This window comes from Diplotaxodon limnothrissa, linkage group LG8 (genome assembly GCF_057381915.1).
Source record: "Diplotaxodon limnothrissa isolate DT_005_m linkage group LG8, D_limnothrissa_male_GT1.1, whole genome shotgun sequence".
In the NCBI taxonomy this organism is placed as follows: domain Eukaryota; kingdom Metazoa; phylum Chordata; class Actinopteri; order Cichliformes; family Cichlidae; genus Diplotaxodon; species Diplotaxodon limnothrissa.
In genome coordinates this window covers 23,008,599-23,035,094 of record NC_140603.1, presented here as the reverse complement: position 1 = coordinate 23,035,094, position 26,496 = coordinate 23,008,599, and the positions used below count along the sequence as shown (strand labels likewise).

At 41.5% G+C, this 26,496-nt stretch overlaps 2 protein-coding genes across 5 annotated transcripts in view; both read right to left on the bottom strand.

Moving 5' to 3' along the window:
* Positions 1-19,076, bottom strand: part of LOC146626920 (protein kinase C epsilon type-like) — a 56,572-nt gene extending 37,496 nt beyond the window's left edge. For all 3 annotated transcript variants that reach the window (XM_085361504.1, XM_085361503.1, XM_085361502.1), the window contains exon 1: positions 18,694-19,076. In XM_085361504.1, coding sequence (XP_085217630.1) covers positions 18,694-19,038 — 345 coding nt within the window. In that variant the 5' untranslated portion in view covers positions 19,039-19,076. The remainder of the gene's footprint in view (positions 1-18,693) is intronic.
* A 5,727-nt stretch (positions 19,077-24,803) lies between these two features.
* Positions 24,804-26,346, bottom strand: LOC146626919 (homeobox protein SIX3-like). Of its 2 annotated transcripts, XM_085360907.1 has the most exons (3): positions 26,309-26,346; positions 25,524-26,207; positions 24,804-24,942 (listed from the first exon to the last, which is right to left on the bottom strand). In XM_085360907.1, exons 1-3 carry the CDS (start codon positions 26,344-26,346, stop codon positions 24,804-24,806), a joined length of 861 nt encoding a protein of 286 aa, XP_085217033.1. The 2 variants fall into 2 exon arrangements, with proteins under 2 accessions (XP_085217033.1, XP_085217032.1); XM_085360906.1 differs by lacking the exon at positions 26,309-26,346 and having other exon boundaries at positions 24,804-24,948; positions 25,524-26,218.
* Positions 26,347-26,496: the final 150 nt, after the last annotated feature.

Genomic DNA, 26,496 nt, shown 5'->3' with positions numbered 1-26,496 from the left:
TTTCACTGGAAACATAAATTAAACACCCTCAGCAAACATACACCCTACACATACACACTAAAGGTTGTCCTGATTTGGCTTTAGTGGGCAGTGCACCATATTTCTCTTTGTGTGTGAGCGTATATCTTAAATCCAGACTGTCCTACTTAACCAGCAGGTCACCGAGGGGTGGGGCCCATGATGTCATTGTCCACAAACAGCGATTGTGAGGGAATGGGAGTCTGGGGGTCAGGAGTAAAGAAAGGCATAATGACAATGTGGCTGTGGCTGTGACGATAATCGTGTCTTGAAAGAGACAAAGTGGAAAGGCGGGGAACAAGGTGACGGTGTCATGATGCTGCCTCTGTGACTATAGGATTATGTTAGTGCTCAAGGATATTTTTAACTTTGGATGTTTTTTGTTTTTTTTAAGGCAACAAAATATATAAAGTCAAAAAGGTGGATCTCAGTTGTTTTCATCTTATAACTTTCTGCAAACTGCATCTTTTTTGGGAGGTAGCAGCAGATGGCGCAAAAGAGGCTAGCAAGACTTGTTAGTGTTTTCTATTTTTAACCCTCCGGCAGTTCATTCCCTCAAAGTGGCACCGGTTCTTAACCTTTTTACGACTCTGACATCCACTAAAGGACAAAAATTTTTTTTGGCCCTCCTCCCCATCTAAGGAAATGTCAAATTTAGATGTGCCAAATACCATACTCGGTAATTACAAGCTGTCTTTAACATACTTGTTGGTTACCCTAACGTTGGTTGCAGAAATGGGAGACAATATTGACACCAACCTTCCCGGTGTAACGCTGAACTTTGGAAAACTAAAACTTTCATGTTTGTCCTTGATTTCGTTCAGAGAGAATTGCATCCCCCAGTTCGCAGCAACGTGGTTACCAGTGAGCACAGAAAATCAAATTCTGCAACTTTAAACGACAGTGAAGAAAACGGAGGCGATGCCCAGGACTAAACGTCAAGGCGAGTGACTGAAGCAACTACCAATGACAGTGAAATACTGATGACTGACATATTACAAGGTGCTAAATTAATTACCAAAAGGTTACCTAGGCAACCCGGGCCTGAAACTCTAACTGGAGCAAACAACCATTAGCAACAAAGCAGGGCTACCTATGTGGACGCCCCTTCAGGGTAACAGACTTCATGGCTCTGTTCTGCTTTGCTACCTACTGCAGCTACAGCTCATCTAGACTTTTTATGGCTATCTAATGTTGAAAGCAGGCACATGGGGCAAATTCACGCACACACTGAAAAAGATTTACTACAAACTAACAACCCATTAGTCAACCAACTTAATTAGCATTTTCCTGTCTTCTCTTGATGCAGCTCCTCCCCCGCTTATCTGCTAGCTCCTGCGGGAGACTGCCTTACTGTACCCCGCGCCTTGTCTTCAATGGATTTACTGAGTCACTGCACTTTTGTGGGGGGTTTTTTAGCTTTGTGATATTTTGTGCAACTGAATACCACATATATCCGTGACATTTGCACGCCGACTAACACATTTGCAATACAACCTCACTTTGGCACAACTGGATTTAAAATCTGTGGAAAGAACTATGTATACAGCCAAAAATCTTTTGTTCTTCCGTGGCTACACAGTCACCATTTGTGTCTACGTTTTTTGAGAGTAAGTCAAATTCCTTCTGTGGATTAACACGCTTGATTCTGATAGCATACACAACATAAGTTGTAGCCAAAGCTTGACTTATGTTGCTGCAAAAAAGTGGCAAATTATGAAATTATGATGTTTTGTCCACATTTGTGCAATCGATACATTTTTGATTTACAAACTGGGTGTAATTCTGTAAGTAAGTAAGTAAAATTTTATTTATATAGCACCTCTCAAGATAAAAATCACAAAGTGCTTCACAGAAGCTAAAACCTAAAAATAAAAATCAACCAAAAGCAAGTTTAAAAAGATGAGTTTTTAGCTGTTTTTTAAAAGCGACCACGGAGTCCACAGATCTCAGGCTCAAAGGGAGAGAGTTCCACAATCTGGGGGCCACAGTTACAAAAGCTTTGTCGCCTTTTGTTTTCAGCCTCGTGTGTTGGACAACCAGCAAGCTCTGGTGACATGACCTCAGGGACCTGCTGGGAATGTATGGATGTAAAAGTTCACTTATATATGTTGGTGTTTGTCTATGCAGAGCCCTGAAAGTCAAGGTCAAAACCTTAAAGTGGATTCTGAATTTAACGGGGAGCCAGTGCAGCTGAATCAGCAGGGGTGTGACATGGGAGTACTTGGAGGACTTGGTCAGAAGCTTTGCAGCAGCGTTCTGTACAACTTGCAGATGCTCCAAAGATGCTCCAAGTAAACAAAGAATTCCAATAATCCAGACGAGATGAAACAAATGCATGAATGACAACTTCCAATTCGGAGCGCGATACAATGGGACTCAGCTTAGCAATGTTTCTCAAGTGATAAAAACAGGAGCGAACCAGAGATTTTACATGAGCATCCAAAGTCAGAGCTGAGTCAATAGTAACACCAAGCTTCCTGATAGACGGTTTGGCAAATGTAGCAAGTGGACCCAAGTTTTCCATAACACTAGGTACAAAATTTTTAGGAGCACAAACAAGGACTTCAGTCTTCTCCTCATTTAGTTGAAGAAAGTTTCCAGCCATCCAACCTCTAATGGAGTCTATGCACTTATGCAAAATCTGTAGCTTGGAAACATCATGGGGCTTAAAGGAGATATATAACTGAATATCATCTGCATAGCAGTGATACAAAATGTCCTTAAAAGTGCTGAATAAGTGTTGAAGAGGAAGTAAATACAGCAAGAACAATAAAGGCCCCAAAACTGAACCTTGTGGCACACCATAGGCAAAAAAAGTAGAAGAGGAACTGTACTTAGAGGTAGCCACAGAAAAGGATCGTTCATGCAAATAGGATTCCCTGTCACAGCCAAGATATATATTCTTCTCCCTGACCTGCGACATTAACATTTTGATCAGATCGCCTTAGAGTCAATTGTGAAGAAATTTCCTGACAGGCGCTCTTGAGATTGAGATGAAAAAACAACTGCAAAGCCGTCGCTGCTGACATAAAATGGTTATAAATTCAATATTTACACTAATATAACAAATTCTGAAACTCTACACCGTCTGAATTTGTCACTTGTTTAAGATTTCTTAGAAATATGCAATGCAATAAATTCTGGCAGGCATAAACGGAGCCTATAAAACATGTTGTACTAAAATATTTGGCTTCGTAGTTGTAAAACAAAAAAGAATTTAAACTGGTTAAACCATCTTTTAAACGGATGTTGGTCGGTCTCCAATTGTAGCCCTTCAGTCTTTAATCCCAGCTGCCGTGTTGGAGCATGTGAGTGTATCTGTGCTGAAGCCAAGTGTCAAACAGTGGCTGGCTGACATCTGACGTGGCCCGTGTCCCAGCGAGGAAACGTTACACTGTGTGGTCATCACGTCTCAGAAGATTCCAGCAGCCTCGCAGCTTCGCCCTCCAGCCTGACATGTTTACATGTACACAGAGCTTACTTCCACGCCTCATCTCCTGTCCTCTCTCAGTCATCACCACTGTTTTCCCCCTCCTCAGACTCGTCTTGCTACCTTTGCACCAACTCTGTTTTCTCTGTCAACTGAGAACTTTTTTTAAAAAACACTACCAGGAGCTATTTTTTTTTAATTGCTAAGGAAGCGATAAGCTGGTGGTAATAATCCGGTCGTTAAGTGATGACGTGACGAATCCTACTTCCGGGCCTAAAGTAGTCTGTGTTATTATGGCTTTTGTGTTGTTTGATGTTTAATGTTATGTATTTTCTTGTATTTAATCTCAAAAAGCTCCTTCATGCTTCATGCCCTGGAGGACGGGGCTGTGGCCCCCCACACCCTCTAGCAGATCATTACATGAAGGAACCTTTTAAAAAACAAAAAACAAGCGCGTCCATGCTCACAGGTGTACACACGGGTGATCACACCCACAAACTACACCCTTTTTGGCTCCTACCTCAAAGCACACTGTGTTCTGTTGCTCTTATGTGCTGCACAATAATGTTTAATATTTAGTATTTACTGTCATATTCCCATATATCATTGTGATGTTGTTTATTCTATTTGTTCTCTTCTGCTTGTTTTCTTTTTTCTTTCTCAGCAGGTGACCCAGGTGATTGATATATGCATTTTTTTTCTTTTTTTCTTCTTTTTTTTTTTTTCTGCTCATTCTGTTGGTTTTTGGTTTTTGCCCTTCTCCCCCATCCCTCTTCTCAGCTGTTTCTCTTTCCCTCTTTCTTTCTCCCCTTCTTTCCCCCAGTCAAGTCTGTCCCATATTCAGTAAGTGAAAATAAAATAAACAATAAAAGGTGAATCAAATGGACCATTACGGCAAGGCTGGGATGGTCAATTTGGTAAAGTAAATCCGTTGGGCATCTTTCTTTGCCTTTAGACAACAATTCTGATGGCAAAAGAGCCAAACGGGACAGGCAAAAAAAAGAAAAAAAAAAAAGAAAAAAAAAAAAAAAAAAAAAAGCTCCTAAAACAGTCAGTGATCACTGACCTCCCTCGGCTTTAATTACCGCTAATCATTTATTTAAGCTCAGTTTTTAAAACCTTACGATGTAACTACAGCCCAGCCCATGCAGCAGTATATGAATGACTAACCTCGTATTGTGGATGGATTATCTCAGTTGTTCTCCTGGCTGAAGTTTGGTCCTTTTACAGCATCCTGCCATGCGATTACATTTGTTCCTGACCACCGAGAACACTCACATTAACTTTTATCGAGTGGAAAAAAAAGTTAGCTTGTTTATATTATGCTAACACAGCTGTGTCGCTAACGGTCACGTAGCACATCATTATATACCAGCTAGCCAAACTTCAGTGACCCTACAAACGTCACTGCTGTTTAGTTTTCTGTCTTCATTTATGTTGGAAGTGATAACAGAGCTGTACATTTTAATTTGTTTCCAAAACCCCGCAGTCAGGACATGCTATATTGTATTTAGATAGAAGCTAGCGAGCTAACTTCCTGCTAACTTCTAACTCTGTTAAATAAATTCCGTTTTCATGGATGCCTGGATGTTAAACTCAATTGTTACACCTGGTAGAGCAGAACGCTGATCATTTTATTAAAGATGAAAGACTTTAGACAGTTTTTCAACTCTCAGTAATGCCATAGTGATCGTTTGATATATGGACCTGCAGCGGAGTTTAGGCCCAGACACGGCTAGTGACGTCAGACTTAACGACCGGATAGCCAGCCTGACTTGAATATTACAGCCTGCAACTGTGCACACTCACTCCTTGTTATTAGAATTAAATACAATAATATAAAACCACAATTAATAATCCACAACTATTGAATAAATATAATAAAAAATAATACCAGATAATCTTATGAAGAATTTAAAGCATCATTACAAAAAAAACAATCACTAAATGGATCTTGTAGGATCTGAAATGTTACCTCTTGAGATTGTTTCAGAAAAAAACATAATTAAAGTAAAAATGAGCAATTTTTAGTTTGACTATTCCAAAAAAAAAGCACTGACTGCATTGTTATGAAAGTCCAGTCACAGACTGAGCACCACCAATAGATAAATCAAATGTTGCTGACCAGACCTTTGAGAATATATGGACGCCCTTCATCATCCTTCATGTCGAGAATTTGAATATATAACAAACTGAGGATGTTTCCCTCCGCTCTTCTTTTCTTTTTTTGTTTTGTGAAGCTGCAAAACAGAAGCCTCGCCCTTCTGTGTGTGTGTGTTTTCCTTTTCTTTTTCTTTTTCTGGCAAAAAAGCTTGAATATACTTTAAACGTACAAGATGTTCTGATTTATGGCTGTATTGTGTTAAAATTTAATAAAAACGCTGCTGCAAAAAAAATAAAAAATAAAATAATGCACAACAATCATAAGGGCAAAACGTCACGGTAAAAAATAATCTGTCAAACATAAACAGCTTGTAACATTAATAAAGTGAAAGGCATGCTGGGTAACAGGCTGTTAACAGCTGGGAGACAGTGAGGAGAGGTGGAGGTTTAGAAGAACAGAGCCAAAGTAACTTTCAACCAATAGCAGAGCTGTTTCTGCAGTCTGGACGCCTTTCAGGCTTCAAGAAAATGAGGCTCTTTTTTCACCATTTCTAAGTGTGAGCAGGGCCAGAACAGCAGGAAACAAGGTGATGGTAACGTGTTACTCGAAAGTACCTGGAGTTTTTACCTGGAGATAGAATCGCTTTGGTGGAGAAATTTTGGAAGAATGAGTGCAAGTGGAAACCATTCTGAAACCTTACAACGTAACCTGAGCTGTAAGCTATTGTGCACCTCCCTGTGAATGTAAGTAACTTACTAAATGTAAGTATTTGTTCTCTGCACATTGCTTTGCAATAACGGTCAATCGCTAACGGTAATTCAAGCTTCTGGTTGCCTAGGTAATCTCTAATTACCTAAGCAACTGTTGGCGTGTCCACCACCCCGCTGGACACGAATCTACAATATCCTTCACTGTCATTGGTATTTGTTTAATTCAATTGAGAAACATATCAGCAGTGGTTATTTTGCCCATCATCGCTTGGTCTCTGCTCACATCACTGTGAATTATTTCCTGTGCGTACACCCCTTGACTCTAAACCTCTGCCACAAATATGTAAGCGCCTCAGAGTAAATTATTTTACAGAATAAGATTTCCATGGTATCATTTTTTTGTAGACATTATTTCTTTGTTCTTTGTTCACAGGGGCAGCACAGGGGCACCACAGGGGACTGTCCTCTCCCCCTTCCTCTTCACCCTCTACACCACAGACTTCAGCCACTGCACAGAGACCTGCCATCTTCAGAAGTTTTCTGATGACTCTGCGGTGGTTGGATGCATCAGCAGGGATGATGAGACAGAGTACCGGGCTGTGGTCGACTCCTTTGTCACGTGGTGTGAGCAGAATCATCTGCAGCTCAACGTGGCAAAGACCAAGGAACTGATCGTGGACTTCAGGAAGACCAGGAAACACTTGACCCCTGTTTCAATTCAGGGGGTCAGTGTTGACATTGTGGAGGACTATAAATACCTTGGAGTACACATTGACAATAAACTGGACTGGGCTAAAAACACCACAGCACTTTACAGGAAGGGCCAGAGTCGTCTCTATTTTTTGAGGCGACTGAGGTCCTTCAACATCTGCCAGAAAATGCTGAGGATTTTCTATGAGTCTGTTGTGGCCAGTGCGATCCTCTATGCTGTTGCATGCTGGGGGAGCAGGCTGAGGGTCGCAGATGCCAACAGACTTAATAAACTAATCCGTAAGGCCAGCAATGTTGTGGGGATGGAGCTGGACTCCCTCAAGGTGGTGTCGGAGAGGCGGATGCTGTCCAAGATAAAGACAATGTTGGATAACACCTCCCACCCACTCCATGACATGCTGGTCAGTCACAGGAGCACGTTCAGTGAGAGACTGAGATTACCGAAAAGCACCACTGAACGACACAGGAAATCATTCCTGCCTGTGGCCATCTCCCTGTACAACGCATCCACTTAACACACTGTTTGCTGCTACAACTACACATGTTTCTTTTCCAAATATTTATTTATGAGTGACTTATGTATGTATGTATGTATGTATATATATGTATATATTGTACTATTCTTAGTTAGTGTATTGTCTGTCTTGTCTTAATGTTGGTTTAAAATGGAGCACTGTAACAAAAAATAATTTCCCCCAGGGATCAATAAAGTATTCTGATTCTGATTCTGATTCTGATTATTTCTTTTTTCTTCTGTTAAAAAAAAGCAACCCACCCTAAATCTATATATGAGCTTACAGTCAATACTGTAATAATTGCTAATAATGGAGAAAGCAACAGAATTTCCTCTGCAGTGTATGTGAAGTAAAACCACCAAACTGCAGGGCTGAAAAAACTGCAGATCCTCTAATGGCCACTTGGGGCGAGTCAATCCCACTGACAGATTTTGAATTTTCAAACATATTCCAGTGAAGCATTTCAGTCACGAAATAATAAACACAGCTGCTATACTGAACAGAAAACAATACATAAATGGCGGTGTAACTAACCTGTGTGTCCTAAACGGTACATTACGCCGTTGACGATCTAAACAGCAACTCTATTTTGTGACGAATGATTAATTACTGTTTTGTTACTGAGTAAAACTTGTCCAAACCTGCCTGAGGCTTGATTTACAGAGCCCAGTGGTTGATGCTGTAATGTCGTGTCTCACCGACTACCTGAATACATCATCGGCATAATTATGCTGGTGAGTAAAGTGGAATTTCCCTTGAAGAGTGGGCACGCAGCACAAGGGAACCCTTTAAGTCTCTCTACCTTTGAAGGCCTTGAGTTTGAATCACTCTTCCTTCTAAAAGAACTAAAACGCTGCTTTTCTTGCTTTTTTCTCTGCCCTTTCTAACCCCCTGACCCCCCCCCCCCCCCCCCCCCCCCCCCCCCACCAAAAGAAAAAAGCTCCTACCTACCCATCTCTCTCTCTCTATCTCTGATGTGTCTGTGGGTGAGTGACTGTCACCAAGGGGACGGGGCTGTCACTGTCACCATGGGGATGGGCTCCGTAGAGCATCTCAATTACTGAGTGGGACAATTAATAAGCATCAAAGTCCTGGTTAATATTTCACCAGCAGCACAAAGCAGGAACCAGCGCTTGGGTCCCGGGGAGATGGAGAGGTGGTGGAAGACAAAAGAGAACAGGAAGCAGAGGGGATGCGGATAACAGCGCACATACGACAGAGATGGAGCGATGACGAGATGGGATGAGAGAGGCAGCAGAAGGGCGGAGGAAGTGAGAAAGATGGAGCTGAGGTACACATGCCTCAGTGTTCTTCTGAACAGCAGGAAGTATGCCATTTGGCTGTACTCTGTGCTGGGTCTCACTGTGTATTACTGTACACTTCGGTTTTTGTCACTGATCTGCTCTAAGTACTGCAAACTCTGCCGAGGTTTCAATAATTCGTACACACTACACTCTCAGAAATAGAGGTACGAGAGAAGAACATTTTTGTACCTATAGGTACATTTTTTTAAAATGTTCCCTTAAAAGTACAATACTGGTCTTTAAAAGTCCAGAAATGCCCTTTTAAAGGTACAATTTGAAATAAAGTACAAATCTGTACCATTTTGACCTGTACTGCAGTGACAGTGGCAGAATGTGGTAATGGGTCAGCATGGGAAAATCTGGATGGGCCTGGTTAATTGTAAAATTCATATGAGATGTGAGTGTGCTCATAAAAGCTACATGTTATAATCAAATCTGTTGGTCCTCTCCTCTGTACGTAAATTATCCTATGATGCAAAGAATATCTGTAACCTACCTTTGTGTAAGTTATATTAAATTATATTTAAAAAAAACACACACACACACACAATGACATGCAGGCACAACCAAATGATGTTAAAAAAAAAACTGGTCCATTTCCATTTTATTAAGTTCCAGTTATAATTTTTAATGTTTTAAATCTTGGTTGTAGCCTTCAAAAACGTGAAATCATATTACTGTTATGTTTGGCCATTTACTTTTTCGCTTTTACTACATCCTAGAATTGTGCATTAATTGGGAGGTTTTTATGGAATTTGCAACATCAAGTTAAACCGAGGTTCTTTGGAAGTTAAAATGTCAAGCAGATTTTTATGTTACGGTGACTACATTTTGTAAGTTACAAATATAGTTCGCCAAGACAGCATAACGGTTTCTAAACAACTGCGCATTAATGCCACAATGTTGTATTTCCATGTATCAAGTTCGCAACGCGCATTAATCCCAAAGGCAGCGATGAGTGCTCCGCCTCCGCGCTGACTAGCGTTGACGCAGAAAATGACTCTCAGGGGGTTATTGATGTAGGAGCTCCTTAAAAAGTTGATGGAAGAAGGCATTGATGTGTCAGACGACGAGGCGCAAAGGTTTAGAGGTAAGTCGGGTGTGAGTTTGTGTTTTTATAAAAATTACAACGTGTAATTTTACAGTAGAGTTAGCAAAAGTCCGAAGAGCTAGCTTTAACATGGGTGAATACTAGCAGTTAGCTAAGTTTTAAACAAAGAAAGGTACAAATGTGGACTATTTAGACTGTTGGTGGAATGTTCAACGTCTGTCTGCCCGCCGTATTCCAGTGTTTTATCAATAAATGGTCACTAACCGTGTACAACAATGTAAAAAAATCAATAATTTCTCAAAACATGCTAGTATGTAAATATAGCTATTAACAAAAACGTTTTCTAAGCAAAATTTATCGCATCTAACTTGTTTCCCGCTCAAAGGGATTTTAAACAATGGAAGGTACACATTTGTACCATTCCACCTACTTAGTGGGATTTGGGATTTTCGAATATGAGAGCTGTAAGCTCTGCGCAGGGACACTGTCTGCAACCCAAGAATTGTTAAGATGATTGGGGAAACAGCTAATGATTTTTTTTGTCTCTAAATCTGATTATTATTATTTTCTGTACTAACTGATTAATCAATCTGTTTATTAGCTTTAGAATTTTTGTTCAAGGGTTAAAGCACTTTACATTTACCTCCAGTCTGTGTCTTTAAACATGTCAAAAGTTTAAATCCTCAATGTAAAATGTCATTCTTTTGTCTATTCTGCTCTTTTCATTTCCAGTTGTGTGATGAGGTTGATTTAATGCATCCCTGCCAAGACAACATCTGTCGCCGCTTTAGCGAAAACTTCACTGCTGTTCTTCAAATGACCAAGGATTTGCCACTGAAGAAGGTCTACATGGAGGCAAGAGAGAATGCACTGGCTGAAGACATTACAGGTGCTAATTTGACCTCATACAAATAGTAAATTTTGTGACAATTCATTTGCTCTCTCTTCCAAAGACAATTGATGTACCATAGTGTCATGTGAAGAGCATGTTAATGGGAATTTGCATGCTATCAAAATCTAATGAAGTGCATTTGCATCTGTATGACCTAGGAATTGACTTCAAGGGGGTACTTCTCTTGCCATCCATCTTCAAGGAGAAGATAGAAGATTTCATCATCCTTGGAGAGGTAAATGCATGATGCAATGCATAGCCTTTGGCCACAAGTTTCATTCTCGGTGTTTTGTTGGCATGGAGCTGAATTCAGCTGCGGTTCAGCATCACAGCTAAGCTAATGTAGGGGAAACACTGCTGTTAATCCACAGTGCTGCTGTGCTCTTGGGTTTTGTCTGGTGTTTATATAGATAGATAGACCTTTATTGTCCCCTTAGGGAAATTCTTCTTCACAGGTACTGTCACTGTCAGGGGTGATTGCTTTTGCCCTTGAATATTATATCAAACTTTAGCAGCTTATCAAACACTACCACAACAGTCATTGGTCAAGAAGCTTTTTGTTTGGAGTAGGGGCCATGTTTACAGGTTATCAGAATAGACAGTTTTGTTTTGCAGCAAATAAAGAAGGTAATTTGAGGAATCTGTTGAAAATCCACTTGGCACATATTGCTTAAACATACTGTATACTAATGTTTTTCTTCCTCTTCTGCAGAATACTCCCACGAGTCCATACCCAACCATTCGAATGAAGGATAAGAGTTGGACAACTGCCCTCTTAAGACAGTGTCGCTGTGTTGTGACAGTTGAAGGAGTGGATGTTTGCTCGTGCCGCTCGCTGGATGAGGCCTACATCTCAGCATTCTCCACCTTCTTCGTGTTCAACATGGCCTACCCTGCATACTTCAAGAAAACACTTGTCTTTCTTCAGAACTGCATTGTCAACATAGGAGACCAGGGAGACAAACCCCTGCCAGTAAGTGTCACCAGGGTACTTAACCAACTCTATTAAATATGCCCCCACCCAAGTGTCACTACCTTATTCACTATCCAAGGCTGATTTTGATGTATGGTCCTCTTCGCCCTTTGTGGTGTATGGGATATGAAAGCAAGCATCAATATTTCAAAAATCTAGCGAGTAAATGCAAAAACTTTGTAAACATCACTGCAACTCTTAGCAATCGTCATCAAATGAAACAGTGCTGGGAGTTTTCTTCAGATAAGTTGCTTGTTGACTTTGAACATTCACTCAGCACAAGTGTCAGTGTGCCATTTTCATCTCTGCCAGGTGACTTACAGAATGCTCTGGAAATGAACAAAAGTTTTACAGATGTGCATTTTCAGGATAAAGTGCTTCAGCGTGTGTCTGCTATATCTGTCAGCAGTGTCAAATATGAACTTGAGGATGTTTTTGTAGTTGGCCATGTACACACTGAAGCCATACCTATATTCCTTAAAATCAAGTATATTTTGAATGTTGATACTTGTTGGGTATTGTGTGGGAAACTGTTACTTCCTTGCACTTATGAATGTCATTTCCATGCTTACCAAGTGGCAGTTGACAATGACTGGATCCTGTTCAATCCAGGAAATGAATTAGACTTTCAAGCTCTAGACACCTATTTAGTTGATGATAGGCTGTTTGTGTCCTTGAGGTATTCTGTGTGATGTGATTGCAAGCACATTTTCCATTGTGTTCAGCTGTTTAATGTCTGTTTACTTTTTTTTTTTTTTTTTTTTAAATGAATGTATTTTTCTTGACATGTCCTATGGCAATATACGAATGTAATCAAGGATGTATTCCTGTGGTTGTTTAAGTGCTTTGATGTGATTCTATTATCGAAAATAAATGGTTAAATAACCAAATATTTTGGACTATTGGGGTACATTTTTGTCTCTTTAGGTATGAAATAGGTTGTCGCTGGGGGGGTACCCTCATAGGTACCCTATTGTACCCTTTTCAAGGGAACATTTCTGTACTATAGTTTCAAGGTACATTTATGTCTTAGGAAAGTACATGATTGTACTTCAGATGGTACAACTTCATAAGGTACAAAAATGTACCAAGCCTAAAGGGTACAGAAATGTCCTTCAAAAAGGAACACCCCCAGCGACAAGCATTTGTACCCTTTTTGGTACACTTTGGTACCCCTATTTCTGAGAGTGTAAAGTGGTCTATTTTGCTTATTTTCTTGAAAGCGACCAAATAATGTCAATATATGTGCAAATAATTCCTATGATGCAAAATCTCAGGCTTCAGACTGCTGAACCCTGGGCTGTGAGCACAGAAGCTCCACCCACCCACATTGGGAGGGGCAGCCAATCACAAGAAAGACGGGTTAAATGGAGAGCAGAGGAAGCTAAAACGTTTGATTCAGACAGAGAATGGATGGATGAAAGGTCCAATGTAAGAGAAAAAGAATATATTTTAATTAATGATTTAGGTGATCTTCTTCATAATCCAGTTGCCCTCTCTTCCCCCTATTAGATTGCCAATTACTGATATTATTGCTGCTTAGAAGGGCAGTGGTTAATATACAATGATAGGGGTAGCGTGATCCAGGATCCATTATGCAAACTGTATTAAGTCACAGATTTTGTGGAGCTCTATACTGTTTTTTTTCCTTCAGACCTGGCGTTCTACTGACTTGTTCAATGGCCCTCTTTGCACACAGCAGACTTAATGATCATAGTCCAAGAACAAAAACATGGCACTGCAACTGAGCACAAAAGATTTCTTTTAGCTAGGCTTAACTGAATATTAAATTATTTTTGTGTCTTATGGAAAATCTTTTGCAAACTCAAAAAACACGATGTCTACAGAATGGATGAGCTACTGGATGAATATAGTGGCTATGAGAGACTGGACTGGCTGAGTTCACAACTGCTAATTTAATGTTGTGCCTTGAGAATTCAACTTGGTAAATAATTACCTGCAAAGCACAAATGTAATCTAATCTAAGACTAGTATTTGGCTCAAATCACTGCTTGTTCCCCTAATTTCTGTCTCCTTTTTTTTTTTTCAAAAAAGGAGGAGGTTGCCGACCCCTGGCCTAGGCTGACAAGCAATGTCAATTCAGAAATCATATTTGACACTGGATAACATATATCTGTACCTGCTTTTCATTTGGAGGCTGCAAGCGGTAACATCCTTCATCTCCCTGCTTTGTTTAAGTCCTTCAGTTCACTGATGTAACCTGGTTTAAAACCAAAATAATCCCAGATGGGTGATTCTGCATTTGCTGAAAATGGGACGGGGAGTGGGGGGATCTATCTGTTTACTTAGTTTAGTCTTAAGCCCTTTTTCCATTAGTACCTACTTGGATCAACTCAGCACGGTTCGCCACGGTTTTCAGCGTTTTCCATTAGGTCATAGTAGCTGGTACCAGATACTTTTTTAGTACCCGCTCAACTGGGGTTCCAAGCGATCCCAGCAGGCACTAAAGTGTGACATCATCAGACTGCATGCCACTGACTGGCTGGTCAGTAGCATCACTCGATGAGTCAAGAAAGCCTCTCGTTCATGAAAATTAAAACAGCCATTTTTGAAACCCAGCAACTAAGGAAATGGTTAAAACAACGCCATGGTCCCCCAGTCAGACGAAAAGTCACAGACCGAGCAGCAGGTTTCACTTTGACGTCCACCTTTTTTGTAGAGTTCGTGTGCCATATTAATAACATTGTGGGACGCTCGGACATGTTTCTGTCACGACAACCACGCACATTCGCTAGTACCAGATTGTAGTGGAAAACCAGTCAATCCAAATCAAGTCATGGCGATCCGTGGCGAATGGCAAAGGGGCTTTAGTTATCTATCTCCAACTACAACATATAGCTAATGTTCATTCAAAAGTCAATATTAATATTTAGCCAATGAACCAAAGTAAAAGACTGACTGTTTAAATTGATGACGGCTAAATTTGGCTAAACTTTTCGGTCAATGACAGGGATTAATGTTTGGTCGGTGTGCATCCTGAGGGAGGAATGAATGCACGGTACGGTAATCCGTTAGAAAGAATCTTCTTTAGGATTCTAGGTTTTTAGGATTCATCCTCTGGGGATAAACTTTTCCAAATTCTGACCAGAACTTTGAAGTTAAATCATTAGTTGACCAAAAGACAATCTGTCATCATTTTTGATTGTCATTAACTGTTGAAGCTATTTAAAAAGCCAGAATACCTAAAGAGCATTTCATTCCACCTTAATAAGATGCAAGCAGAGAGTTCCCCATGCGGCTATGAAGGTCATTCATTACTATTTTGTGACCTTTTAAGGGTCAAATAAGTAACAGATAAATTTACCATGAAAGAATTAGTGAGCTAGATTTAAAGCCTTACCACCCAGTTTAATTTGCTTGCTCATTTTTACATACAGAGAGATTTATACAGAGGGTTTGCATCCACCACCGAGCAGAAAAGGTTGAAAAGATCTGATTCCAGAAGTCATTCTTGTGTTAACAGTATTCTCTGTTTATCCCTAATAATGTATTTTTTGTGAAACATACAGCGAGTAGTGATAAATCAGTGTGTGAGAGGCAGGCTGGCCTATTTTATTTTTATTTTTTGTATAAATGAGTTTAAAAAAAAACTGAAGAGAAAACCCTGTCTGATCTGAGTCAGACAACCTATTAACGAGTATACTATATTTCCCACCGCTACCTCCTTGTTGAGACTGAACATCACATCCTTCCTTCCTCGCTTAAGACAGAGGCGCACGAGAAGGTAAGAGCATCAGGAGGAAGCAGATAAAAGAGGAGTTTAAGGTGCACGAGCGAGGCAGGAAGAGGAAGATGATGGGTAAACGAAGGGTGGGCGGGAGAGTGGGGGTGTTCTTAAAGCTGAAAGATGAGCTCGCTGCTGAAGAGGGGAGGATGAGAAAGACTCGGGAGGCAGAAATGGTGAGTAATGGAATAATGGGGGGGGGTGAGAGGGACTGTGTCGCTCTGAGGCAGATGTACTGACGAGCCGGCTGGCTGATCGATGGGATGTGGTCAATCAGCACATTGATCCATATGCTCTGACCTCACTTTGGATGGCTGAGGGGCAAAGTGGGTGCCTGTGTGTGTGCTGGTTTATATACAAGTGCGTGTGCTGACATAGCATAAGGTTATGTAACTGCACATCAATTAACCCCCACCCCCCGTTAAGGAAACCTAGTTTGGCAAGCATGAAATCATATACACTTTCACATTCGACACTCATTAACAGAGCTCACACTGACATTTTTTGCAGCATTGCATCATGAAAATAAGCTTCCTAAGACTTTAGATTTGCGATTAATTCACCACAATGAGCATTTTGTTGCCCCTCTTTTTTTTTTTTAAGATTACATCACGGTCATATGTTAATCCAGCTGAGAGCAGGGCCTCTATTAAATACTCTTACTTCAAAGAGGAAAATGACATTTCACAAAATAAACTGTAATAATATTGTAATAAGTGGGTGCTGTGATTTCATATCCTCTTCCAAAGGCCTGACAGTGGATTTTCATTGTGTGTGTGTGTGTGTGTGTCTTGCCTGAAACAGTTGCCTGAAAGGTAGAAAATTATCAGAGTATTTCACAATGTGCTTTGGAGAACAGTCTGCCGTTATCCTCTCCCCCTCCCAACTCTGTCCTGAAATCACCTTCATTAGCCTTTCGTCTAACATAAGGCAAGTTGACACAAAATGAGGGGAAGCAGTGGAACGAGATCACATGTTATAACTGGAGACAAAACTTGCAGACCTAAAACAAACAGCTCTTTATTCCCTTACATACAAATCTATGTGTAGCAATCCAACATCACAGTCTTAACGTTAAATGATGGGAAACCATAGTATAGTTTTCTCCTCTGCATAGCTGAGTACATCTCTGAAAGGACAGTAAAACTAATAAATAAGTAAAAAAACAAACTTATCTTGAGCTGCAATGCTGCGTTTTCGGAGGGGGGTTAAAGAAAACAACAGCTCCTGTTTCTGCGAGTGCAAAGAGACAGGAGGAATGCGATGAACTGTGAAAGGGCGACTGCAAGTCGAACCTGAGATGCCCAAACCAGATGCAATGCAAGTCCGAACAGCTCCTGTGTCACAGATAACGAGGGTAAAGCTGCATGATAATAGAATGGAAAACAAGTCGCCCCTACATGGTCTCATTTCACATTAGAAAAAGACGACTCCATGACTTTGGTTGGAGGTTGATATTGGCATTTATAGAAAGTATAAGAGTAACGGAGACAGAAGAAACACCCTTCAACCATGTTATGAGTGTTGATGTTGCATAGTTCAGCCACTAGAGGGCACTCTGCAAATTCCCCGTTGGAAACACTTTCTTGTAAGGCCACGAACACAACAAACAGCTAATCTGAGCAGAGTGCAAATAACTTAAAAATGACCACACGTAACAAGTGTTAGGGAAATCCGTTTCTCATGAAAGAAAAACCATATCGGCCGATATGCTGGAATATTGGATTCTTAAATGACCAAATATCGGTATCGGCTTTTATAATGTGGTATCAGTCAGACTCCAGCTGTTATATCCATACACACCTGCAGTGTGACAACGACAGACTGCAGCACAGCTAAGGAATATGAATAACAGAAGTGGAGGCTCTGACGAAGAGCTCAGTGCAAATGTTTGACACTGGAAGAGAGCATTTAATAATAAACATAAGGTAAACATCTTCTTCTTCCTTCTTGATCCTATCCCTAGCATCTTCCTCCGCATGTTCTCCTTCACAACATCCACGAATCTTCTCTATGGTCTTCCTCTTTTCCTCCTGCCTGGCAGCTCCATATTTAACATCCTTTGTTCAGTATATCCACTATCCCTCCTCTGCACATGTCCAAACCATCTCCGCCTTGCCTCACTAACGTTGTCATAAATATGAAGGCCCACTTCATTGTAAAAGGCTCTGAACTGAAACCAGAGGTTTCACTGGATAGGGATGGTGTCAGTCTTGATACTGAATGAAACTAGAGTTAAACATATATTTGTTACCGATTAAAGTGGACATATTGTGTAGCTGTTAAGTGTAGTTATATTTCTGTGAAGGAAAAAATCAGTGCTGCAGACTTTTAAGTCGAGCATTACACTGGACCTTGGTGCAGGCCCTTGGTTTATCTACCTTCTGAAACAACCTTTTTCCCCTTTAAATCAACTAGCCTCTCACTGGCTACAATTCACAAACAGACGGTTTGAACATCAGGTTACAACAAGAGAGGAAACTTCAGTGTGAAATGGAGCCTTTAGGAGATAGATGCTGGTATTGTAACATGAAACTGGTGGTTTAGAAAAGTCTTGTTCTGAAGCAATCACACTCTTATCATTTTTCATGTTTTTTAAACTGACTATACGGAAAGAGGGGCAGATTTGATTGTGAAACCAGCTAACAACTTGTCAAACGTAAGCCGACTGATCAAAATCTTCCAAAATGGACTCTAGTAGGTCCGTAACCATGAGTATCACCCCCTGGTGGATATTACAAAGAATCTTGGTTGAAGGTACTGTCATGTTAGTTTCACTTTTCAGACCTGGAAGCCACCACCATCTTTTATACTGTCTGTAATAGGAACCTGAAGCTGGAGGGGAGGGCGGACCTCTTGTGAGCAGAAAACAAGCATAATAAGGTCCTAAAGTCCTCGCCATCATATTGTAGTCTTTTTCAGTTTCACCCACTGGTGTGGCAAAGGCTCACGTTTGAATTTTGGGAATAGAAGACCAACAGTATTGATTCCTTACTCAACAATAACCGACAGGTGAAACCTGGGAATACTTTTTCCTAGCTGTTCACTGTGAACAGGAACATGAAACAAGCAGTCAAGCAATGGCATGCATACCACAGCCTAATAGACCACATAAAATACACTATGCAGATACAGTGTTTAGGATTTCCTTCCACCTGCACATGCAAAACTGTGGCTTTCACCTACAGACACGCACACCTACACACACGCATACACAGCTACAGATCAAACGCATACCCAGTCTTCGTAGTGCCTGGTTCCGTTCTGCAGCAGGTCCTCCAGCTGGATGGTGCAGTTGGCCACAAAGTCATCATACCCGATGGGTGCATCGTGGAACACTGACAGCTCCAGGCTCCTTCCCTCACGCACCTCGGTGCAGAACTCCTGGTGCCAAACGGGACTGTTGGTCTTGGTTCTGGTGGCGGTCTGGCCTAGTCGGGTCTGATCCAGATTCAGAGCCAGGTAGGGGTCCAGCAGGAAGGAGCCGCTCTTCCCCACTGCGTGACGCAGCGCCCATGGAGTGGGCTTTAGGTCCACCGCCTCACAAACCCGCACCTTCAACAGACCACTGAACACAGGCATGGCTGCTGGGAAGTGTGTGTGCGTAAAAGGATGAGTGTGTGTGTGTGTGTGTGTGTGTGTGTGTGTGTGTGTGTGTTTAGGCTAGTCTGCCTGTTCCTGCTCCTGTACACAGAGTGTTTCCTTCCAATGAGCGGGGTCACTGCACAGTCCTGCTACATCCCATAATGCCGCTGGCTCCTTGGACTCTCAGTCTAGTACAGCCATATCAGAACAGCTCGTTATCCACACACGCGCGCAGAGACGCCAACAGGGCAGCTGACTGATCCCCAGCAGACTGAAAAACGCAGAAATAACGCGGACTCACACCCTTCAGGGGTCTCCTGGTGGACGCTCTCCCACCGAGGCGGCTGCCTTGTTTGTTTACGATCGGTCTCGTGAGCCACACAAAATTCCTGTTACCGCGGAAACAGAACGGGGTATGAATGTCTCTGATCAGAAACGCAGGTTGACTGGCTCACGTTCACGTGAAGTCCCGGAGCTTCCCCGCGGTCCTCGTGTGTCTCTCCCGGGTCAGGGTGGAAGAGAGCGCGACCAGCCGCGCCTAGCCATCCGGGATTGGTTCTCCTCTTCCAGCCCGTCTCGGCTCACTCGCTCCTCTCCTGGATAATCTCCTTCCTAAGACCTCACGGCACCGCGATATTTGCGCGTAACCCTCGGAAAGCAGTGCCTTTTATTGCCCCCCCACCCCCCCAAATGACGGTTTTTTGGGGGGTTCACGAGCACCCCAAACACATCCCAGTGCTCCGCTCCCGTTTCGCTTTTTTTTTCTCCTTTCGCTCTCTGCGCGCTCCCCTCGCTTCCCGTCCCCTCGCTCCTGAATCTGTGAGTGAGCGCGAGCTGCAGGAAATGCGCAAAACGCGTCACCCGCGTTGCCGGGCTTCTGCGCCGGATGAGAGAAAAGAAAGACAGAGAGAATCTGTGTGCGCGTGCGTGCGTGCATACATACGTGTGTGCGTGTGTGTGTGTGCTCAGCTGGAAGAGGTGTTTTTAAAAGAGGGGCGATGGAATTCACCCGCAGGCGTGGAATAATGTGTATGTGTGAACGCGCGTGTCATGGCCAGACAGCCCACAGAGCCCATCAGTCCTCATGCATGACCACAGACAGCCTCACGCACAGTTAGAGTCTGAAGAGACAGGGCTGATATTGTTGAGTAAATCTGGTGGCAGCACTTTATAATACAGCCCGCGTTTTACCACACCCTGAATATAGGATGTGATTTTCAGGTTCCTAAAATACTACAGATTCCCAATGATACTTAAAAAATGAGTCATAGTCAACAGTTGTTTGTTGTTTTTAAGATTAAATCATTTTAACACTAAACATTTTTAAGTAATAAAGCTTTATTAAAGAGTATCCCAACTGCCTTTTACACAATTTTTATTTCATTGTTTGCAAGCTTTGATGGTTTCACAGGGAAAATTGAAAAGTTATGACACTGTCCGCGTCGATTTTCTGTCAGACTTTCTGCCCTTGTCATCTGCTCTGTGCAGATTGACATGTCTTCCTAAAAAGAGAGACAGACAGACAGACAGAGAAAAAACAGACTAGGCCTATTTTAAGCAACGTGGAGCAGAGAGCCGCTTGGACACTTGTGGTACGTCTGGTAGAATTACAAGCATTGTCTTGAGCAGGTGCAGTCGGCTCCAGTGGTGATGAAAAGCCGGAACCATGTCTGTTGTATTCCTGGGGTTAGGCTTTATTATAAAGGGTTTCAACCCTGCTTTGTATTTAATTAGGGTTCCAGGATGCCTTTTACAGTAATCTAAGCATCCCTTCTTACATTGTAGATACTAACAGAGCTACAGTCTGTATTATAAAGTGTTCCAGGCTTCATTATATTATGGAGTATCCCAAAGAGCACTTCTTATTTTGTAATTACACATTAATAGGTGTCTAGGCTGTATTTTAGAGTAGTCTAATATGCTTCAAGATACAATACATACTAATAGAGCTTCAGGCTGCATTACTTCCCTATATCCTGAAGCTCCTAAATCCCTTCTTCTTTTGTAATCAGACATTACTACTAGGGTTGAAGGCTGTATAATAGATTATCCTAAAGACCCTGTCTTATTTTTGTAATTACATGTTACTATTAGGGGTCCAGGCTGCCTTTTAGACTAGGCTAACCTTCTCTTCTTACATTGTAATTACACCACAATAATAGGGCTCCAGGCTATATTGTAGAGTAATCCAATGAGCCCTTCTTATTATTTTATAATCAACCATTACTTTTATAGGGGTTTAGGTTCAATTTTAGAGTACCCTATCCCCTTCTTACCTTAAAGCAAACAGTTACCAGTTCTTCGAAAAAATAATTATATTCTGGGTTTTTTCTCTTGTCCCTTAAAAACTGCAAATTGCTACTCTTTTTTTCCACTGTACTTACGGAATTTAACTAGCCTAAATTCAGCATATTTACATAATAAATGTTCTGAAATGTCATCATCAAATCATCACCAAATAACTTCATTTAACTAGATTTAGAGATTAATTCAAATTTTAACAGACTATAAAAAGGGTTGGTGGGTTTTATCCACATATACAGGGAGGAGGTAGAGCCTCCTTAAAAATTCATATTCTTTCATTACATTTCATGTGATAATAAAAAAACATTACATTTAATTATATTTTTTTAATAAATTGCCCATTTTCTATAAAAATTATCATATTCACCCAAAATGTCTATAGTTTCTTTCCCCAAATAGAAACTTAGAATAGTTCCAAAATATTACATGAAAATGCTCCAGAACCTCTGTTTTCACATTTCTTCTCACATGAAAGAGCCCTGAAAGTAAGAAACCATCTACACTTTTTCAAATTGCTGGAATAGTATTTTAGTATCTTATAAAGTACTACAGTAATACTGGCTATTCCTATAAGAGTATAATAAATGTTTGACTGGTTTTTAAATCAGCAGTGAGTGATGCAATTTCAGAAATGTCCCAAGACATGCCAGTACTCAAAACAATCAAATTTAGATATATATTCATTACTTATGCTGTTCTAAACTTTATTTAAAACTACACCACAAGCATAGCGCTGTTTTTGTCATAAATCTTCTGGACTCTATGTTAGTGAAGCCCTGACCTCCTGTGCACTCGCTCAAGCAACATACACATCCTGGAACTTATAACTGCAAAGTATCTGCTAAAACTCCAGCTTTTCCCTGCTGTCTGCCTCCACTAGTCCTTAAACAGAGCGAAACCATAATCAAACGTCATCATTTCTTCTCCTCCGAACGTGCTGCTTGTTTATTCCTTTGTTGGTTTGGAATTGAAATATAACTCTTACAATTACAGCTGCTGAAAACATAACAAACACATCTTCACAAAGAGCCTCTTGGCCATGTCTTTTTTCATATTTTTTCCCTATGGAGGAATCTGAGCATCTTAACCATGGAGCCAGTGGTAGAAGAGGTACCCAGGTCTTATCACAAGCAAAAGTCTTCTTTTGGATACTCACTTAGGCCACAGTGGCCTCTATCGTGTCCTATGCCTAGTATCCTTGTTTGTCACACCAACCCTCTGTGTGTCCTCCTACTTCCATTACTGTGGCCTGTCTGGCAGCTCCATTTTCTATACCCTTTACCCAATATATCCACCATCCCTCCTCTTCACATGTCCAAACTCTCTCAAGCTTACCTCTATACTTTGTCTCTAAAGGTGTCCCCCTGACATACTCATTTCTAATTCTGTCCAGTGAAAACAGTAGCATCTTCCACTCCGCTACATCCAGCTGGGTCTCCTGTCTGAAATAATGTATTATTTATTTATTTAGATATCAAATTATGATCTAGTAAATTAAATAGAATGATGAGTAAAATGTCATCATATCATCAGAGACTGTTTATTAACGCCTATGCAGTTTATGATCAGGCCTGTCCAACTGCGCCACCTGCTGGTGCAAGAAAAGTATCACCGGAAGGATGACGCTATCAGTCGTGATGTCACTGAACGCTGTGTTCAAGTGCAGCTCGGAGATCGTTGCCATTTTGCAATGGTCAGGAGGAAAAAGGTCGTCCAGTCGTCTGTGCTGGAAAACCATTGCATGTTAAAACAAAATGCTATTCTGATCTTCTCGCGCTTCACAGGATAGTGTGACTCACGCCGAACCAAGATAAATGCCAAGAAATATGAGTCAGTTGTCTCAGAAATACTACCCAAGTGGTGGAGCCAGACTAATGTTGGAGATGATGGTTTAAAAATATATAGACATGTGGCACATTAGAATTAAAAGTCTCTCTCTCTCTGTTTCTTTCTTCTTCTTCTTTTTTTTTTAACTTAAAATGTACAATACATTAAAAACCCCAATAAAGGCAGTAGTGGTGCAGTAAAGTCCGGTTATATTACTGTAGAGTGGGTGAATCACTATTGAAGTATTGTATCAACTACTGCATAGTTTCAGCTTTAACAGATTGGACTTACATAAACGGGTATAAACCAATGACTGTAGAAAACAGTCGTTGGTTTTCTACAGAAATTGAATTTAATGTTACCACTAGGTGGAGCCGGTGTGCATTTACTTTGTTAAATAGCGTTTCCAGAAAGTGAGAGTATTTAAATAATATCTATCCATATATGTAGGCGTAGTTTGCATGTATACAGGTGTATAAAAATATTTGGCATACAAAAAAGGTCACTGTGTGGACCGGAATCGAGGCCATTTTGCGGGAAAGTCAGGTTAAACATACTGATCGCAAAAGTAGGCAAAAATAAACGAATACTTACGGAAAATCCAACACGATTATTAAACGTATTCTGCACGGTTTTAATACTCAACTGGTTGAAAAAAGGGATAGTTTGAGTTTATTTAAGCAAAGTTTTTATTTGCAATTCTATATGTATGTTTTTCCCTTATTTGGGGTTTTGGATCAATCAGAAAACAACAAAGCTTTGATAAGCTTTATATGCTTTGATAAATCCCTTTAGGTTACCCCTTAAGAACACATTTTAGGCTGAAGCCACATGCGAGTCATTTGCAATCAATACTAGTAAATACTAGTATTTACTGTAATCATAAATTGTGTTTTTTGTGTGTGTTAACTGTTTACATGACAGGTTTTTGGTTACGGATCATTACAAAAGTATTCATAACAGTGATATAATAAATAACTTTATTTCTATAAAATACCAAAAAACATTTATTCAGCATTAAAATGAACATCAAGTAGACAGAACATGGCTACACAGTAAATTTTAAATAACGAAAAGATGGCAAGTTGACAAAAAACGGTTATTAAAATACAAACAGACAGGGAGCAGGCAGAATTCAGTGGTGCTGACTGATTGTCTACAGTAAACATTTAGGAGTCCACCTTGAGCCTCTAAAGGAACAACTAGACTGATTTTTTATGACACATAATTTGAGAAAATGAGTGAGAATGAAAGTGATTCGCTCACTGGCAGTTTTCAGTCTTCTCTTTGGGGGGTCCCTGGGTTTAAAGTCCAACAGGAGTGCATTGCTTGATGCGTGTTTAATTATGCTCATGACAAACTGGGTCAGCAGATGTGCACTCACCCTCCAATAACGCAGTTTAAATAAAATCGGTGGTTACAATTCAAAATTTGTACCTGAAGACCACCAAAAACCAAAAAGAAAGAAAAACACCCAGAAAAAGTTAACGTAAGCTTCGCCTGTGGAATAATATTGCGTTTTATACGCCGAATTTATTGCAGCGCAAATCCTGACCAGCGTTTGTCCACACACATTCTCCTCGCAGTTGACCAACGGCAGAGCCTAAATGTTTATTTCACTTTTAAAAGTGTCAGACGTCCAAGTCGGAGTCACTGTCCGTTACTGAGAGCAGAGTTTCTCCATCCGCGCGCTCTGTGCTCCCGTCTGGATTACAGCCTCCTCTGCTTAGTGCACGCGCTCTGTCGGAACACATGTGGTGGTGCTGCAACCTATTACTGAAGAGGGGAAAAAAGTAAATTTTATCAACTTAGGTAAAGTAGAACACAAAACTTATAACTAAAACTGAAATTAAATTCAGCCTATGAACTAAATTAATGCCATCTCCGTCCCTGTCAAACTGGAGTCTATCCTTGCATGATGAGCAATTTGTGCCCATTCATGCATGCCTTGCTTTGCCTTCATCAGCACGGTGCTTGACCCGCACACTGACCCTGAAGTAAATTGTAGTGACAGAAAGGTGAAGAAAGACCGACTGTGCAACTGGAAAACGAAAACCTACAAGCTGCAGGGCGTGCGCTTTTACGCATGAATGGCCTTTTTGCGCACCCTTAGCTAGAGTACTTCCCAACTGAATAGTAAGTATGAACAGTAGTCTCATCACACTGTTGTTTTGATTTGATACATAAATAAAACTGAATGAAACTGAACTGAAATGTGATATAGATACGGTAACTTGATACGAAAAAAATCTCCAAATGCACTCGTGCATTTATTTAAAAACAAAAACAAAAGACAGACAAACAAACCTCAGTGCACCTTCCAAGGGCACAGCCTAGTCAAATCTACTGACCTGTTTTTGGCTGCTGCCGCCCTGTCTCTCTGTCTGCGGTTTTTGAACCAGTTCCCTACTTGGGTCGGTGTCAGTCCGGTGGCGTGTGCCAGCTCCCGCTTCTTGCCCGGATTAGGGTACGGATCCTGCAGGTACCACTCTCTCAGCAGGCCCCTGGTGCGCTCTTTAAAGCAATGTGTCTTCTGCTCTCCGTCCCAGATGGTCCTGGGTAACGGGAACTTCTTCCTCACGCGGTACTTGTCCACGGGTCCGAGTGGCCGCCCGCGTAGCTTTTCTGCTTCCCGGTAGTGCGCTTCGAGCCATATCGCCTGCAATTTACCGTGCGAGGCGCGCGTGAAGCGGTGAGTCTCCAGGATGTGATAAAGCTCTCGGAAACTTCCCGTGTGGAAGGCTACTACAGCGCGAGCCCGCTGCACAGATTCGTGTTCAGAAATAGAGTCGCGGCCAACCGAGGTCACCGGGAGCGACCAGAGGAAGCGGGCCAGCCGCTCGATGTCTCCTGTCTCCTCCAGGGTCTCGCACACGCTGGCGATCTGTGCAGCAGAGAAACACAGTCCCGGGAGGGCAACGGGAGCGCAAGCCACGGAAGAGTCATCCGGGGACTGAGAGCGAGCCAGGACAGGGGACCCGTCCGCAAAGTGCGGCAGGAGGAGGCGGGAGGCTGAGAAAAAGTCGAGGGGAGACCTGAAAACCATCTGGCTCGCAGACTGAAGCCAAAAAGGAGGCGGAAAGCGTTCCGTGAACCATCTGACAGAAATCTGCTTAAATCTGATTTTTAAACTCACCTGGGAGTCAGGGAGGGACACTGACTCTGACTTCTCATTGGACACCCGGGAGCTGATGCGGGGTTGTCATGGCGCCACTGTCAATCAAACACAGCTGGGTGATCTCTGGCACTAGCTGTACAGATGAATTCACTTCGGTTGCATTTCTAATGTGGACAGTTGATTCTGTTTTCCCCCTGTAGATGGAG